This window comes from Vanessa tameamea, chromosome 21 (assembly GCF_037043105.1).
Source record: "Vanessa tameamea isolate UH-Manoa-2023 chromosome 21, ilVanTame1 primary haplotype, whole genome shotgun sequence".
NCBI lineage: Eukaryota > Metazoa > Arthropoda > Insecta > Lepidoptera > Nymphalidae > Vanessa > Vanessa tameamea.
The window spans coordinates 5,474,054-5,494,286 of record NC_087329.1 but is presented as its reverse complement, the minus strand read 5'-3'; the positions used below and the strand labels follow the sequence as shown (position 1 = coordinate 5,494,286).

At 32.6% G+C, this 20,233-nt stretch overlaps 1 protein-coding gene across 2 annotated transcripts in view; it reads left to right on the top strand.

Annotated features, from left to right (window-relative positions):
* Nucleotides 1-20,233, top strand: part of Flo2 (Flotillin 2) — a 255,373-nt gene that overhangs the window by 220,553 nt on the left and 14,587 nt on the right. Inside the window, exon 1 of one of the 2 annotated variants that reach the window (XM_064218256.1) lies at nt 1,355-1,545. The exons of the other annotated variant lie outside the window; for it this stretch is intronic. Within the exon in view, the coding sequence (XP_064074326.1) occupies nt 1,530-1,545 (16 nt within the window). The 5' untranslated portion in view covers nt 1,355-1,529. Of the gene's footprint in view, nt 1-1,354; nt 1,546-20,233 lie in introns of those variants that run through there. 2 annotated transcript variants of the gene reach the window in all.

Sequence of the window (20,233 nt, the reverse complement as noted above, 5' to 3'; positions counted from 1 at the left end):
ATTATATTATTCGCTAATTTGTATATACAAACGTTTTATCAAAATATAGAGCGTAAAAAATCATAGTATCAGTCACGTAAAACTGGATATTGCAGATACGTAAAAGGTATTTACTTGAACGTCTACAGTAGTTATTGTGTGATGTTTAATTATTTAAATTACTATTGATAATCGTTTGTAATTATGTATTTATAAGTCACTATCTATTCGCCTGCGATTTTGGATGTAATTTATATTTTACTGAGATCTATTCTTAAAATATGATATTATTTCAGAGATATTTGTATCTTCTTAAAATATGATCACCAGTACTTTAACTCGCCGTTAGTACGGATTAAGTTGAAACAGTAGGTACTCGAATCATCATTCCTACCACATTAAAACAGCTCACCAATTGTTATAAAATAACCCAGTTTTCCTTGTTTTCCACACTTCAAACGCAAACCAGTGAGGTGACAATTTTGTACATCTGTGTTAAATCAAAATCAAAACATACTTGATGAGGCAAGTTTAATTGAAGTTTTGCAAGCACTTTTGAATCGCCATTTCAGAAGGTAGTAATGTAAAACATTTTATCACTGTAACAAATCGTGATCTACACTGCTAAAATTATTTCATATTATATAACATAACATAATATTTTAAGTTAATAAAAAACTGATTTACAAATCAATCAAATTCGTAAGTCAAAATGTTTATTCAATCTGAAATTATAACAATTAATAATTATTAATTATCAGTATTATTACAAATGTTATACTACTGTAATAGTTATTTCCCGCGATTCGGTCTATGTTATTAATAATTTTTTTCCGTTGGATATTTTCCAATAAACGCGATCATTTATAAACCTTTGTTTTTATACAGATTCCATTTATCTTATTGAAATGGTTACGGTCAATCCAGTGGCTTAATAATGTTGTAAAAAACAGACGGACAGTGTCATTCGAATAAAAAATATATCTTTTAAATATTTCCACACAAAATATGTAAAATATTAAAAATATGCGTAGGTATATATATATAGGAATTATGTAATAATAGCTTAAACCAATAATTACACGACAGCTCTGGAAACAATAGTTCAATTCGATTATTTATAGCATACGTTTAAATAAAAAAAATAAAAATTGCAATGTATTGCATCACTAAATATAAAGAACAAGAAACACCTTATACTGGTAGCGGGGGAATCGGTTTTGTCGTAAGGACCATGCGACTGAATCATTCGCTCGGAACCGTTTGCCCGTTACAGTTAACAAATACTATTTATCACCTTTAAAAGCGTTTTGTTTTTACTGAAACAAAAATTTAAAAATTGAAAAAAAAAAGTTAGCGTTTCGTTCTCAAATTAAGAATCGGAGGTTTTGTATCTGTGGTATAATAGCGTTTCGTTTTTTAGTGTTGTGATGAACGTGTTTTTACAATAGTGCGTTTTTCGATTTAGTTTTATTTTTTTCGTTTAATAGACGCGATGTCGCTGATATGGATGAGCGCTTTTAAGCTTGGCTTGACAGTTGGCGCTACTTATGTTATTGTTAAAAGGTAAGCCGCTTAAATAATTGTTTTTTTTTTTAAATTGTAATTGAAATGTTACGTTAGGCTTGTATTGTATTTAACTGAAATTTTCTTTCTATTTGGAACGAAGTTTTATTTGATGTTTGGTTTAACAGCAAAAAAAAATTTTATTTGTCTTTGATACGTTTCTAAACCATTCGTCCGATTTTGGTAAATTTTTCTGTGTAGGTACGTGAACGTTCCTGACCAAAAAAAAAGAAACAATTTATATGATAGGTTTTTCTTAAATATCGATGACACTTATTTAGTATTCTATCTGTGCAAAGCCGGGCAAATAGCTAGTATAAGGTTAAAACTAATTCTTTATATTTTCATTAAAAACTTAAATTTTATTTGACGTATTACAAAAAAAACTACTTACTAGATTTCGTTCAAACCAATTTTCGGTGGAAGTTTGCATGGTAATGTACATCATATATTTTTTTCTAGTTTTATCATTCTCTTATTTTCGAAGTTACACGAGGGGGACACACATTTTACTACTTTGGAAGTGTCTCTCGCGCAAACTATTCAGTTAAGAAAAAAATGATATTAGAAATCTCTATACGATTTTTGTAGACCTAAAAACGGACGGATAGACAGACAGACATGACCAATCTATAAGGTTTCCGTTTTTTGCTATTCGGCTACGGAACCCTAAAAACACACAAATACGGCAGAACGGACTTGAGTTAAAAATATCTATAGTATAATTTATTCAAGTGGTTCGTGGAAAGATTTGGAAAAACACTTCGGTCGCTCTCACGATCCTAAGCCAAACCTTAACAGCCCTCATTGGATTTTTACGTACATGTAAACAAACCCAAATTGGTAGTAAAACTTAAACTATTTCAGTGATTTATTTTAAGTTTATTGTTCATTTTTAAGATGATTTATTTCAGGTGAATTCGAAAGATATAAAATGATTTTTAGACTAACACTACAAGACAATTATGTCTCTAACTTGACCACCATAGAATTCCTTCTTGACGTAACATATATTTCACAATTTTTTTCTTCCAGTAATTTTCGTTTGCATAACACTGGCCTATCTGCGTGGATTCATCTGCGTTAAACGCTACCAATCTGCCTTTGCGGTGATAGATCTTAAATAGTACTTCCGAACATACCGACAAACTCTTCAGCTGCGTATAATATATAGATTAGTCAAATCGATTTTTAAATTCAGTTATGCTTAGTTTGAAGTATGGACCAACATAAATAAATTTACCAAATGGTCTGATAGATCCTGTAATTAGCGCTCGCAGACGAACTCTTCAGCTGTACAATATTCGTATAAATAAGTACCTATTAAAAAAGCACAACACCCATTCGAACAAATGAACGAACGAACTACCTAATTACCTTTATGATATTTTAAATAATAAGGCGATAATAACTTATTAAAAATGTTAGATAAAAAAAATAATTTAAATAATGAAACGAAACGAAACTCACTGATAAATTTATTCATTAATTTTTGTATATAATTTTAGATAAATAAAAGTATTTTTAAATTTTTTGTTTCGACCATATTTTTCTATCTGATATTTAATATATAATAAATGAACACCAAACTTCGCTAGCTTTCTACCAGATTGTAACCATTTATTTACTTAAAATAACAGACATGAAAAGTTATAATATACATACATATATATTTGTAACGAAAAATGTACATATTTGCTAAGTGAAGTCTCCTTAGTGGTTTTGTGACTTGTTCAGTACACACTTTTTTTAAAAGTTTAAAGCAATGCCCAGTCTTTAAGGTATAACTAATATTCCTATTTATCACTCCATGCCTGAAACTTGTGCTAGGAGTGAGGTCAACAATAGCTAACAGGGATCGAACCTGTGACTTTTTACATCGCTAGGAGCATCGTAAACCATTGCGTTATTGACGCTATTGGTCGATATCTTCGCCTATTGTGAATCGATTTAAATGAATTAGAGAGTTATCATATATAAATTAAAAAAAAAAGTTACCAGGAATAGATTAATAATAATAATATAATAAATATTGGACAACATCACATACATTACTCTGATCCCAATGTAAGTAGCTAAAGCACTTGTGTTATGGAAAATCAGAAGTAACGACGGTACTACGTATATATATACTACGTACGGTACCCGGACCCAAGACAACATAGAAAATTAATGAACTTTTCTACATCGATTCGGCCGGGAATCGAACCCGGGACCTCAGAGTAGCGTACCCATGAAAACCGGTGTACACACTACTCGACCACAGAGGTCGTCGCTTTAGATTATATGTGGAAAATTTGGGCATTAGTTTTGTTATATTTAAATTGGTGGACGCTTCTATATTTAAAAAATACATAATTCACTTGGATTTTTCATCAGTATATAATGGATGATCATGTATGATCTGTATTATAAGAAACAATTCTACCTCTTAGGGTAAAAAACTAGACAGCACCGTAGACACACATAGTTTTTTGATTAGGTGATTAGAGCTGCGCGAACGCCCACAGATATAAATATAAAAACTTAACTTATATTATATATTTGAACTTAGCTCTAGAAGTAAAGTAAAATTAATTAATACGAATTTATAAGGTGGTACTTTAAATGCGTTTGCGTGTTACCGTATTTGTATAAACTGTCTAAACACAATGTGTCTCCAGCGGTTTTAATATGTAAAAAATATAAGCATATACTACTATAGCTATTGTAATCACAAGCACGAGGTCATAAAATATACTGTCCCACAGATCCAATAGTTTGCGACACATTGTCGTTGAAAGGTTTGTTTTACTTATGTCCGGTTACTATATTAAAAAAACGCTTCGTTTTGCTTACGGATAGTCGAATTAGACAGTTGTAATATGGCATAATTCCGAAGTCCCTATACTTGTTTATTTTTATTTTTTTAATGATAAGGTACGCGGTATATCGGCCATCTGATGGGAAGTAGTGTCTATCGACTAGATATATTGACGCTGTATGAAATATTACCCGTTACATACTTCACCAATGCGTCACCCACCTTGGGAACTAAGATGTTATGTCCCTTTGTGCCTGTAGTTACCCTGGCACACTCACCCTTCAAACCGGAACACAACGATACTAAGTGATTGGGTGGTACCTATCCAGTCGGGCTTGCACAAAGCCCTACAACCAAGTAGGTTCATATAGCTCCGAATAACGGATACAAAGATAAATTTATAATGATAATAGATACTAGAATATAAAATTTTTGTATCCGTGTGCAAAATATATCGTTTTTTGAATATACATAACATAAACATAATCAGCCTGTAAATTTCCCACTGCTGGGCTAAGGCCTCCTCTCCTGTTGAGGAGAAGGTATGGAGCATATTCCACCACGCTGCTCCAATGCGGGTTGGTGGAATACACATGTGGCAGAATTTCGTTGAAATTAGACACATGCAGGTTTCCTCACGATGTTTTCCTTCATCGCCGAGCTCGAGATGAATTATAAACAAATTAAGCACATGTAAATTCAGTGGTGCCTGCCTGGGCTTGAACCAGAAATCATCGGTTAAGATGCACGCGTTCTAACCACGTTTTTGAATATAGTAATAGGTAAAAGAGTAACTGAGTTTCCTGCCAGTTCTTCTGATGAATCTACTTTCCGAAAGAGGTAGCTTTACATTGAACTCGATTCAAAACATTCAAAAGTACTTTTATGAGCTTACATGAATAAAGAATGTTTTGATTTTTGAACTTGCGGTGCTAGTATCTATAGTGGATCGTAATTTGCTCGTGAGCTGTGGAGAAGAAAACAAATTTTAAATGTAAAAATAGGTAACAAGAATTTTCGTAACAATAAATAAACATGTTAATTGTATTTCTGTATTGTTTCTGGACTAAAATGCTCAAACAACACCGGATAGAAATAGCTACTGTACCATGTTGCGGCAATATTTACGTTGACTATTTTTGTATTGTTACATTCAACTTTGTTGTCGAATAATAAATTGACCAATACTAAACTTCAAATATGTTATAGCTGGTCAAAACATAAATATTGACGTTGAGCTTTGTAACAAGCACTTCACTTTGATTATGACGCCATGTTTAATTATTTCGTTCTTAATAAATATAATATAGTTTGTATTATTTTGCTGTCTTTACTGTCGTCTCACGCACACTGAGATATCTTGTAAGTTCGAACGTTACTCACTCATACTAATGCACGCCGATAATAATTTACGCGGTGGGAAAGATCTATACCAGGAATCGTCATAACACACAAGCTACTTTTTTTAAAATAACATGTACTACCCGCCTCCACCCCCTTTCACAGTCGCAGCGGTCGTAGCCACGAGCGTGAAATTAGTAGCTATAAATGTCGACTTCGAGCTATGTTTGTAATAAACCTTTTTTTTAATAATCATAAATTTAATCAATATCTTAAAAATATGTTATCATTTCATAAATCATTATTAAATATATTTTTTCAAAGATCCTATTATTTCATGAACACTAAGAAATCAGATGATTGACAATTATAATTGTTGTAGTATTCCTATTCGCTCACTGACTTCATAATCAGAATACAAAAGCGCAAAGTGTTGCTATTATTTTATGAAATATCAGATGGGAAGACGTTACAAAGCCAGGCTAATATAAGCAAACGTAAATAGCTGTATATGCAACTTTTGATCACAATCGCTTCTGGTTTTAACCTCCGAAGCAAAAAGAAGCGTGTGACGTATGTATTTGTGTGTGGCAACGTAGTTTCGAAACGGATGAATAGATTAGGATTTAGTTTTTTTTGTTGTGAGCTATGAAAAAAGAGAATCTGTTCAGTTTTTGAATATCATAATGTCACTCCAATTTGTTGAAGGGAAATTAACTGGTCTGATCAATTCAAAATATGTGATTGTGTCCTGTGATTTCAAACATGGTTACCCAGACCTTACGCTGCAGAATCAACGGAATCAGTTGGATGATCAACTCCTCACCAGCTTACTGCAGAGGTATCGTATTTGAGCTCATTGCATTGTTTATGGGTATGAATGTATATAAGTTTGCAGTCGGAGTTTCTATAATATTTGAAATATATTTTTTTTATTATTATTAGAAAGACACATTTTGAATTGGAAGCGATTGTCCTCGCTAAATGTAACTGCTCTTTATGGCCACTTTTGCAATTTTTCGCAGTTATTTACGTTTTCTAAGCTCCTACCTACCGTTAAAGGTGTCCGTTAAATTTGCAACTGAATTTTACACCCGTTCCATACAATCGATTGAGGTTATATTATGCATCTGGCGACGTTATAACTAATACGATACGATACCACAATCACCCAGACCCAAGACAACATAGAAAACTAATAAACTTTTTTTCTACATCGACTCGGCCGAGAATCGAACCCGGGAGCTCGGAGTGGCGTACCCATGAAAACCGGTGTACACACTACTCGACGAAAGTCTTAATATGTGGATTACATTAAGACCTGTTTTTTAAATGTCATATAATTTTTAATGCCAAGGCTGGAGATGTATTTGTACAGCTTGACGACGCTAAAGATTACCAAGAAGTGTATATTTGCTGAGTTCTCAATAGTCGGGTCTCATTTTTTATATCCCAAACCTTTTTATTTTGTCAAGAACGAATGTCAACATTCAGAGGTATAGCGGAGCCCATTATTTGATATGTATGTAAATACGAGAGGGTTTTGACTCCTTACAGTCTTTTCTAAATAAGCAATTTGTACTTTTGTCCTCTTAAAAAAAGGTTTTTTACAAAAGAATTGTAACAATGCCCCTTAGTAATTAATGAATTACTAATATTCCTTTATTTACCCTTCTTTTTATACTTGTCACTTATGTTAGGAGTCGTGAGCGTGACGACAATAGCTCAAGGAGTCAAGATCGAACCTACGAATTTTTACATCGCTAGGCCCGTAAACCATTGCGCCATTGACGCTCAAAGTAAAGTTTTAATGCCTAAACAATTATAATTACTTGATAAAAAATTCATTATATTTTGTTCTGAAATATTTCCACAATTTCATTCAAATATATCTATACTAAGATAATGTTGGAGAGTTTTTCTTATTTGAACGCTATCTGTTGTAGTACTAGTTGGATGTGAAAAAAGTATTTATTTATTTGATGCCCAATTCATGAGGACGGTTTTAGTCTAATTAACATCAAACGAATGAAGAACGAAGTATTGTTAAACGTAAGTGAAACTGCGCGAAGTAGTTAAATATAAGAGTTTGCTTGAACGCGTTATAAATAATATAATAATGATAACAATTGTGTCGAATCGATATTGTCGTGTTTTACAAAAACGTCTATCTGATTAAATTGAAAATAATATTACTAAAAACTAAATAAAGTTATTTACATAACGTAATTATTGTTATCTAAGTTTATGCCCTGAACTTGAAACGAGCGCGACCATGACCTTCATAAGCAACTTAACTTGAGGTTAGGTAAACTGTACGTCAACGCATTTATAGGACCGAGATAACTTTTAATTTAAAGACTAAGTTACACCACAAAACGAGAGCTATTTATATAAACAATTTTAAAGTCAATTTAAATCATGTATCGTGATGGCTCAGTTATAATATGTGAATCTTAACCGAGGATAGTGGGTTCAAACTGTAAATTATCATGAGTATATTTTGAGTACTTTCTTAGTAATGTTAATTTATGCTCAATTATTCTTAATCGAGCATAAATTAACATTAATAAAATATTAATATAACGTAACATTTACCGGATGCAATTATAAAAATTGGTTTTTGTAAAACAATCTTGGCTGTAAATGTTGGCTCAATACCCATATGAAATGTTGCATGCATTTTAATGCTAAAATTAATCATTCTAATTTCGTCTGGAACACTTATTCGTCAATTGAATACACCATTCACAATTTTATTCAAATAAAATTATATGTACGACTAAGACTAAGATTTTTGGAAATGAGCGAATAGTTGAACGTGACTTTCGGCTGGTCACGTACGGATTTGGACTAACATCCTCTTAATATGATTATATGAATTGTAAGATATTTCAACTGTCTACATTTGTGCTCCCACGGGTTCAGCTGTTGAGTTTAATTTATATGCAATAATTTACATCTTACTCCTTCCTCGTAAATCCTATATTGGTAGTCTGTTGGTCTTTTAAGAATCTATGGAAACCGGAAACTGCTGCTTCTGTTGAGAGCCGTAATCACCACTCCGTTAGATAACTATCAATTATTATCAATGAAATATTACTAAATGTTACTTGGCTAACAGGTATTTTCGTTGACAATTGACGGTGTTGACTGAGAAAACAAATTAAAAATGTTGACCGTGTTACTCCCCAGGTAGGACAGAATTCCAACAAAAAATATATCATAACGCCTTTGTTAAATTTCAGTGCAACGCTACGTTGTCGTTCCTTTTTTGTTATGTTTTATATGAAATATAGTGAAACCATTTTATTACATTAAACAACGTTTCAAATAATATACGTAATAAAAAAATTACTTCATCGTCATTAATATATCGGTAATGATTGTTTAAAAGTAGTTTTAATTAATATAAAGTTATCTATTTCTTTACTCAAATTATAGTTTCTCCATATTATATTATATATGTTTATACATATAATAGCTTTGTATTTGCTTCTAAAACATGCATCCGATTGAGATGTAAGTTCGCACAGTTTTTACCAAAACATTTAAAGATGCATCCCGGGCATTAGTTAGTTCAGAATACCTTTGTGAAAGATTTTTTCTAGAATTTTATCCTCGGATTCTACGTTACAGAACATTACCTCGCTATCTCAACGACTTACAGGCCGTTGCCGAGGAAATTGAGCGAGAACAATAGCCTATGGAGACGTCTTTAGCACAAAATATATTGCTTAGTAAAATCATTTCTTAATTAAGTGCTAATGGATAATTTTTTTGTTGAATATAAATAAAATTTAATACATCGCCCGTCTGTATGTCTGTAAGGAGCTTATCCTTCGTCTTCTACAAAACTTATATATATGTATATAAAAATTGATGTTCGTTTATATAATTGAGATTAATAGACTTGACACCGTTTGACCGGTCACCTTGAAAGTTAGTACATAAATGTATTTTTTAATATTGTTATAATATCCACTTTATTGTAACTCGTCGCCAGATGACGCTGCAATACATGAGTATTGGCATATATACACAGGTGTGATAATTTCTGCTTTGAGTTTGCTAGTTAAGTATTAATATTTCTATCATATTCAATTACGTCTTTTTTATGCAGTGGAAACGGCACATTTGTCGTAAGGAGTTGTACAATAGAACGAAGATCTGAATTTAATATTCCATAAGTGTAAAGTTATTCTTATCCCAAACAATATACTGATCATAGAATAGCCGTCAACACGCATAACTTAAAAAATCTACGAAAAAAATATATGTTATGAATAAATGATAAATGACATGAGATAAAAATTTAAATGTTATTTAAAACATCCGATACTTGAATGCAGTTTTGACATATACGTATCGCTTTATGTTTGTATTAAGTGATGATTATTATATAAATATCATTTGTTTTGTGTATTTTTTATCTTAGTCTTTAATAAAATAACTATTTAAAGTTTGTATGGATAACAGTGTACTGTACGCTTTCATTGGCCAAGTATAAGCCGTTAATTCCGCTGCAAGCGCTTTCACGACTATAGCGTTTAACTTTATTTATTTATTTAAATTAAAAAGTTAATATTTGATATACATGTAAATCACACTGTCCAATTAAATAAGGTAAGATAAAATATTACAAAATTAAGTACGTAATTGTTTAATATAATTATAGGAGTTTATTCTAAAGCGGATTTCTCATGTTGTAGACAAAACGCAACCGGAAAAAATAGATTATAGTTATGAACTACACTGCACCGACTTCGTATAAGTGGGGTCAGGGCTAACGAATGGTGATACAATTTTAATATGAAAAAATATACACTGTAAAAATATATAACGTCCACATTACTAATACTAGACGTGTTTTTTGTCGAAAATTATACAGAGGTTTGTCAATGATAGGTATGGTAGTAACTTTAAGTCGCGAGTATGATTATACCCTAACGTAGTAATCATAGATTTTAATGTCTTAAATAAGATGTCTCCGTAGCTCGTCGTTCCTGCGCAATTTAACCGACAAAGGTCTGAGAGTCTCAGCGAGAGGTAAATGATACCTACGTAACGTGGAATTTGGAAAAAATGTACTATTATCTTGATGAGAGACTTATAATGAGAATCAGTAAGATTAGCTACTATTTTGTATGTGAGACAGCTAACTGATATATATACAACAGTAATTTTGTCATCAAAACTCAATTATTACTTTTGTTTTCACAAACGATTAAGTGTGAATAGCGTTTTTAAATATAGCAACACTTAGTTGCAAACAGTGCGTGTCAATAAATAATTATTTTATGGCTGCGATTTTGGTTTTAGGAAATCATACAGTTTTTTGTAGTGTCATGCGAACATACATTTTTATACGCATTAAATTGTAACAACCTTTATTGTAGTATAAATATATATATTTTCTATTTTCTCTATATAATCATAGAAAATTGTTGCTAAATAGAGTCAAAATACTGACAAAATTATCTATGCTCAGCCTATAATGCATGGAGCCAAGCAAAAATTAAAATGTATTCCTACTCCTGTGACTTACCTACATCTCACTAGAATATAAATCTATTATAATATTATTTAAAGAAATATTAAAAAATACATGTGCGTGTCGGGACGCTTGTCAGAAGTGTTAACTTAAAAAAAAAAAGATTTAGAGAGAGAGAGGATCGTGCCTACCGCTGCCGAATGCATAAGAGAAAGGGAAGCCGGACAGATTAGCGTCGTAACGCGTTACGTAACGAAGCTGTTTACCCTCCCATAAGAAGCTATCACTTCAAAAATATGAACGAAATCTATACACATAGCATTCACTGATTAATCACGAAATCTCAGAAACTGTAACACCTACAGACTTGGAATTTAACAGATACGTTCCTTATAGGGCGTAGACATCCGATAAACTTTACGAAACTTCTCCACTTTTTGAAGTAAGAAATAAAAAACAAGGAAACTTGAAATTTAAATTGTATGCTCTATATATGGCGTTGCAGTGTACTAATAATGTATTTTTAAAAATTTACTCCCCTTTTGGGCATTAAAGCAGGGGATGGTAGTCTGTATGAAAGTCCAATGTTATTGAATTTAAAGTAATTATTGCAGAAGGATTTTAAAACGTATTCAAGTATAAGAATTATTGAAATCAACTTGCTACTATTAAAAGTATCTTAGCGTGGACCGTGTGGACCGAGTCGTAAATAATAATAATATGAATGAAGATTTGTTTGTTTGTAATAGATACAATCTTAATCTGATGGCCGAGATGGCCCAGTGGTTAGAACGCGTGCATCTTAACCGATGATTTCGGGTTCAAACCCAGGCAGGCACCACTGAATTTTCATGTGCTTAATTTGTGTTTATAATTCATCTCGTGCTCGGTGGTGAAGGAAAACATCGTGAGGAAACCTGCATGTGTCTAATTTCAACGAAATTCTGCCACATGTGTATTCCGCCAACCCGCATTGGAGCAGCGTGGTGGAATATGCTCCAAACCTTCTCCTCAAAGGGAGAGGAGGCCTTTAGCCCAGCAGTGGGAAATTTACAGGCTGCTAATGCTAATCTGTTAAACCGATTATCAGCAATAACATTTTATTTTATTTCAGCAACAATAAGATTCTTACAGTTACAAACTGAAATAACTGCGGATAAATCCGCGGGCACAGCTAGTAAATAATATATCAAATAACACTACGTGCACAATTATTACCTTGGCAAAATAATGGTATAATAAAAAAATCATTATCGTTATAAATAGTCTTCATTTTTATGTAGCTGTCCATTTACGAGCTTTCTATCGAGTAAATCTTATCTTTAAACCTCATAGGAAAATCATCTCTCACGGGATTGAAAACGGAGGCTATAAAAACGAATGGTTCTTTTTATTATGAAAGTCAAATTAAATGAAGTCGAGGGCACAGCTAGTGTATATATATATATATATATATGGTAAATATATTTTGTTGTTATATGTGATTTGATGGGTACAAAGAGTTTCTTTCCTGTTCTCCTCAGTAGAATATATAATATAACAGAACAATTACTAGTTCGTGCTTTACAGCACTGAAATTGAGGATTCAAAAATGTTACATATTGGAAATTGACACTTTAATTTTTGATGCTATTGTTTAAAATAAAAAGACTGAAATCGCTCTCTCAGTGTTTCCAATAAAGTTTGGACTTGATTAAAATACTTTCTGCTTCGTCGTATGTGTCCGTTCACTGTAGATAATTCCAATTCAATCCAATTTGTTCCGACAAAGATGTATCACAATTGCAAGGTTTATATTTATTTGGTCGTAATAGATGATCAGCTTCTAAATGTTAGGTTAAAGTTAAAAGCGCAATAAAATGTAATTATACAATTTTGTCGTTATAACTAAATTAACTTCGTTAATAAACATTTCTAAAATAAACTTTTATAAGTATACTACTAATTACTTGTCTATGCTGTTGAAGAGTTCCTTTGTCTGGAGCCAATCTTGGATCTAGAATCATATCATACTTGCCATAAAAATGTATTGTCGTCGAAACTGCATCAACATCTTAAATTTTATTTTAACTTTTTAGGTTAAGGAGAAACTGGTTTTATTTGGTTGGACAATACAGTTTCGAAGATTTGTCTTAAACAAACTAACAATGGAAGTTAAATAAAAGCTTTGTAGACAGAGGGGCAAACATAGTTCCAATGCGATTTGTGATGAATTCTGAACACAAAATAAGCATAAAAAGTGAGGTGCTTGTTAGGTTTTGAACTCTTAATATTCGGTTTAGACTCACATTTTTTAGCTACTAGACTCTTGACTATAATGAAATGATACTAAATTAAATAGTATGTTGTTATTTAAATCTAATTTAAATTGATGGTAGTCTTTTATATATTTGTATAATATAATATCGTTTAGGAAAAACTACAATTTATAGATATTTATTCGTGTCCCAGTAATAAGACGATTATTAGTCGACACCGCGAGGAATGTTAAGCGTGATGAACATTTGATAATGATGAATAAAGGCTGGAGCCTTTGAGTTTAATAAAATTTCGATGGATTAGGCTTGAACGCTCGTAATTTACTTATATATTTTATTATAAAGAAATGCACCGTTTTAATTTTATTTTATAGGCATTAATAAAATTGCATTGCCCACTGACCTGTTAACAATATAATCAGAATTGCGAGGCAGAGCCGCATGTAATTATATTATAAATCGGACGATTTAACAGTAAATTAAAACACCTTGTTTTATATATTTTAAATAATGTAAGATATTTTTTTTTTTGATAATCTCAGAAGGTGGAAATAATCATATTTCAATATAATTACTGCATATATTACATATGTTACAAACTAGACAGACGTTTTATCTACGAATTTATAAAAGCTTAAAAGTGCTTAGAGATAGGTTAGCAAATAACATGTTTATATTATTTACTTCCTATGCCATTTTTATTTGGAAATTCGAATAAGTCTTTATTGACTGTCTCATTGGTCTAGTGGCCTGGTCCCGAGGTCCTAGGTTCAAATACCAAGTCGGGTCGATGAATGTTATTTGTGGTTTTTGGTACTTGGTAAACATGTAAAGCTGTTGGTCCTGCGCCTGAACCCTATCCTGGATTTGCCGTCCCATCGGATTATTAGAGCGAGGGAATAGGTCTGTACGCTGGATAGATTGGCCGCTGTAGCCGAAATCGGTCTGCACGACATCATCGTCATATTTGGTTAAGCTGTGATGGTTATTTTTATTGTACTCAAACTATTTTTAAATGTGAAAATATTTCGATGTGCGATAGATTTGTTGACTTGTGGATGATTTTATTCCGATTTAAATAGGTCATGCTTAAAGAACTTTTAATTAGGGAGATTTATTTTTGAATTTAGGTCAGTATCATAATAAATTGGTATTTGTATTAGGAAGAGTTTCTTTCGCCGATTCTTTTAAGGTTTATAGCATATTAATATATTTGATATTTCAAACATGTGGTTTTATTTACTATAACTCTATCATTCGTATTTGGCTATCAACAAAGTATATGTTTAAAAAAAATAAAGACATTTCGAATTTTAAATATTTTTAAAATTAATTGTATTATAATATTATATGAGCAGTTGAATCCGGTATTATGACAAACCCTAATGAAGAGTCTCGATTATTTCAAAACTTGTCCAGTAATTCTGATTCTATTGACTCATGGCTGCTAAATTAGTCTAGTCGTTGTCATGTCTAGTCACTAATGGTTATTTTTCAAATGGTCGTTGTAGTTCTTGCATTTAAATCGCTGAGACCAGACTAGACCAGACCAGACAGTAAGAAGGTATTGAGTTTTATTGTTAGAAAATTCTTCGTAGCAGCCCGTAGCTTGGAAGTTGCCAGTGTTTGCACTCCGTGCTTCGGATAGGAGTAGCTAAGAAAATAAAACTAATTTTTATATATTAATTGTAACGAAAATTATGATAAATCTTTTATGTTTAGGTATAAGTTTGAATAATAATCAGTCGTTCCTCGCAACCTGTTATATTTCAACGTCCTATAAATACTTATACTCGCAATATCCGCTTCCTTTCGCTGCTCTGAAGTGCTTCGCTGCTCTGAATTGATCTGAATTTAAATAGCATTTTAGAATACACGCCATGTAACAGTGGGGTGGCACAGGGGACAAAACAAATGAATATTATTTGAAAATCTCTGGTTCTTATTCGGAGCATATGAAAATAAGGGCAGTTTTCAAATAACTTATTTGTGTTTAATAGGTAAAACAAAGTAGCAATCTGTTAATATCCCACGGTTAGATTAAGGCCTTTTCTCCTTTTAAAGTGAAGGTTTGGAGCTTATTTCACCATGCTAATCCAATGTGGGTTGATGGAACATGTACGGTTTCCACGCGACATTTTCCGACATTTCGGTGCACGAGGTGCCAATTATGTTTGTGTTCATAATTAAACTATTACGATTACCTTGTAAACGAAGCCTTATACCCCGAGGTGGACATCTCCGTCTACATATATGTACAAATATATCTGATGTCACAATGACAAAAATGATTTCACACATTAATAATTAAAGTAATTCGCAAATGTAAATCATTGTGTACTTAAGTAAAAACATTCTTAAAACATTTATCTAAAACCTTTTACGGAGTTTTGTAGCGCTTAGTTTGTAGAATCGAAACGTTTGACACATTTCTTTCATGAAAAAAAATGTACGTGGTGATATAAAAATGTATATATAAATTGTTTTCAATTACTTTTTTCCGTTAAAAAAATCATTCATTTTATTTTCGGTGAAAATCCATTATAGGTTCGTAACATCGTTCGAACTTCGTGGCATTGAACGGAAACGTATTACTGTAATCCGAGGGATATCGTGATGTCGAGATAGGTCACACGCTTATAAGGTTAAAAATCATTAAATTACAAAAATGTATCGTTTCTAGAATCCGCTGTGTTCGTGATCTGTCAGGGCGTCATCGAAGTAAAGACTTAATGAAGATAAAAACTTATTGATGAATGTATTGTTGGTTAATAATGTTTTTGTTGTAAGCTAAAATATTGATTTTAGGCAATTTTTGTCTTAGATATTTTTGACAGAAATGAATCGGTCAGGTTGAGTAGAGCATTACAAGAAGTATGACTCGTAGGGATGTCGGAAAAGCAGTCCCGCCGCGACCGTCGCGAGCGGCGGGTCCCGCTAAAACGTACACGATATTTTTACGTCAATAAAATATGATACTGTTTTGATTTGAGGACGTGAATTGTATTGATATTATCGTCACGTGAAACAGTGACCTATATCCAAGGTCGACGATATATTTAACGTTTCGTCCGAATGTGTGATTAATTAATGTGATATAATTACGATCAGAATACCTACATAATGTCTTATATAAATATTTTATTTTAGACTAATTATAACTAGAAATAGTCACATAAAGACAAAGAAAATTACTGGATCAAATATTTTTCGATTGATCGAAATGAAAACGATTTTTCATAAACACAAGGTCTCAATAGATCATGCAAGCTGTGCATATTTATTTATATATCTCAATAAACAAACAAATAATTATAACTTAATCAAGGCAACTGTGTCTGAACTGAATTCATAAATATCAGTATTTCAGACAATAGCCCTCTCACATTGGATTCACATGGTTAAAGATTACAAGTATTCATCTCTTAGAAAGAATATTGATTAATTTATGATGTCTAAACCCTTGATTAATTTATATGTTTAGATAGACCGTCAAAGTTGTGAATGCGTTGAAACAAATAGTCCAACGGTTGGTCACTAAAGTACACGCACACTAGTAAAGTAGTATGACGTCTGACAAATGTCAAGCTTTGATCTCACGCACACCAAAATAATTAAGCTTGTAGTTTTTTAATGCGACACTGTCTACATCTATAAATATTTAAAAATTAAATAAGAGTAATACCTAAACTAAAAAGTACAAGTACAATACAAACGCAAAACCCTTATCTCTTAACATTTAACTAAATTGCATTAAGCTTTAGTTACTAATAAATCAAACTAACCTTTACAAATGTTACTTGTGAACCAATCCATCTTAATCATTACGCTACGTCAAGCTCGAGAAAAAAGCTGATCTGTTAGGACAAACTCGAAACTCATCTCAGAAAACGACCATGAAATGTTAGAAAATGATAAGCATCATTGTCTATAGTAATTATTTATAGGATATAACGTATAGCGCATCACCGAAAGTCGGTTTTTAATATTTCACGAGTGATTTCTTCCAGAATAGTACGCTGGTTTTGGATATTATACAAATCGTTACAATAAAACAAACTACGTGTTATATTTAGTCTTATTCTCGTGCGAAAAGATTTTTTTTTTTTTTATGGCATTGATTGGCGGACGAGCATATGGGCCACCTGATGGTAAGTGGTCACCACCGCCCATAGACAAAGGCGCTGTAAGAAATATTAACCATTCCTTACATCACCTATGCGCCACCAACATTGGGAACTAAGATGTTATGTCCCTTGTGCCTGTGATTACACTGGCTCACTCGCCCTTCTAACCGGAACACAACAATACAGAGTACTGTTATTTGGCGGTAGAATATCTGATGAGTGGGTGGTACCTACCCAGACGGGCTTGCACAAAGCCCTACCACCAAGTAGCCAAGTTTTTAGAGGTATTATATTAATATAATATTATGTATCAGTTAATTTATTTTCAAATCTGGTAGTGCAAAATGTTGGCATTGGTAGTTTTAACTATTTCCTTCTTATCATTCATATTCGTTCCTATTATCTAATTAAAAAACAGATTGCTAGCTGGGTTTCAATTCCTAACAAAATTTTGAAAAGTTGCTAAACAAGGCTACATTAATTAAATTATTTAGTTGTTTTGAAATGTATATTTATATGAGATGTTCGAAATGTTTCAAAAATAATTTATACTACTTTATTGTTTTTTTATTATTATTATTTAAGTTTCGAATTCAAGATTGAAACGTTAATTTTTTTTATAATATTTCAGTTTAAGCGCAATAAAGTTTTTACAGTGATTCTCCATCTTTGTAGATGTGAGTTAATCTCAAGAGTTTATAGGGAACGAAGTGCATATAAAAAATAAATAATGAATCGAAAGACTGACTAGCTTTCCGGTACTTTGAAATTTTATTGAACACTTTTATTTGTTAGCTCTGAACAATGAAATGGAGATTTGATTATCTTCTACGAATTCCGTCATACAAAATTCAGATTTATATCTTGCCCCGTGTGTAAGATATAACCCCGTTGAACATTAATATCAATTCTATAAATGTACAAGGAAAAAAGTCTACTAAACAGAAAATATTGTACAAGTACTTCGTTTCACGGATTATTCATAATAGTAACTATTTTTGATTATTATTAAACCGAGCGACACTAGCAAACAAAATCTGTTGAATGGTGACCCACGATACAGAAACGATACCTAGTGGGTACCATCGGATACATAAGGAACTTTTATGTTTTTTTTTTTTTAATTTTTCATTTTCGGTCACTTTATTAAATAAACACATTTTTACACAAACACTATATTTTAAGGATGTGTAGGTAATCGTTTATTGCACACATTCATACAAGACTTCTTACTTAGGTATGCTTCTGTACAATTTTAGCAAGAATTTTCTTAACAGGTAATTTGATTTTTCTTATCAAGTTTACAGAACAAAAATAGAAAGAAATGTAAATGTGTCATCATAGTTCTTCCAATATTTAACTTTGACTTGACTTACTGGTACTATTGAGACGTTGGTTTCGATCAATGTTACAGTACAGTGAGCGCAAAGGAGGTCACTGTAAAGTAGAAGTCCATTACTGTAAGCAAACATCAATTTGTATGAACCGAGTTTGGACGTGTATAATTTTAGCTAAGAGTACATGTTTCCCAATAATAATAAATTAAGTACCAGCAATCACTCATACACATAAATATGCGTCAAATGAAGGATTTTAGAGCCGAGATGGCCCAGTGGTTAGAACGCGTGAATCTTAAGCGATGATTTCGGGTTCAAACCCAGACAAGAACCACTGAATTTCATGTGCTTAAATTGTGTATAATTCATCTCGTGCTCGGCGGTGAAGGAAAACATCGTGAGGAAACCTGCATGTGTCTAATTTCAACGAAATTCTGCTACATGTGTATTTCACCAACCCGCATTGGAGCAGCGTGGTGGAATATGCTCCAAACCTTCTCCTCAAAGGGGGCCTTAGCCCAGCAGTGGGAAATTTACAGGCTGCTAATGTAATGTAAAAGGATTTTAATGTTAATTGGCAAAGTTGAAGTAAAGTAAGCAAATTCCCCACCGTTGGGCCTCCGCTGCTTTTGAGAAGGTTTTGGAACTTTTCACCACGTTACTCTAACACTGTTTAGTAGACACATATGTTAGACTTTAATCATATACAACTTATCTCACGTTAAATTCCTTTACCTCCTACCACGAGATGAAATATAAACACAATGCCGCAATCATCAGTTAAGACACGCGTGTTTTAACCACTGAACTATCTCGACTCAAGGTCACCGCAGCTGGTATTATTGAATACGTCTTACTTTATATATAATCCACCTATGTGACGTTAGGAGAGGTAGTATAACTGCACCCCGAGAACCCCCTCTAGGTGTTGGAGGCCCGCATAGGTGGGCCTACCGTAAGGGCGTCACGGTAGCATGCGCAAGCGATCCCGTGGCGCCCGCCGAAAGACGGAGAGGGTACCGCTGTTTTTTTAGTGGGTAAACCCGGCGTACCTGGGCGCACTCGGCGTCCAGGGCTCCGGGGAGTCCCCCCCCCCCCACTTTCCATCACGTGGGGAAAGCGCGTAATGCGTTTTTCCAGCGAACAAAAAAAAAAAACAAGGTAGTGTAACTGCGTGCATAGCAACATATTATGTTCATAAATTATATGATTTATTATTCAAACGTAAAGTAACGAAGGCTAACCGCACACAATAAAATTATTATAAGACGTTATACGTTCGTACTTAATTTTTATGTCGTCAGGAAAATGGAATAGTATTTATTTGT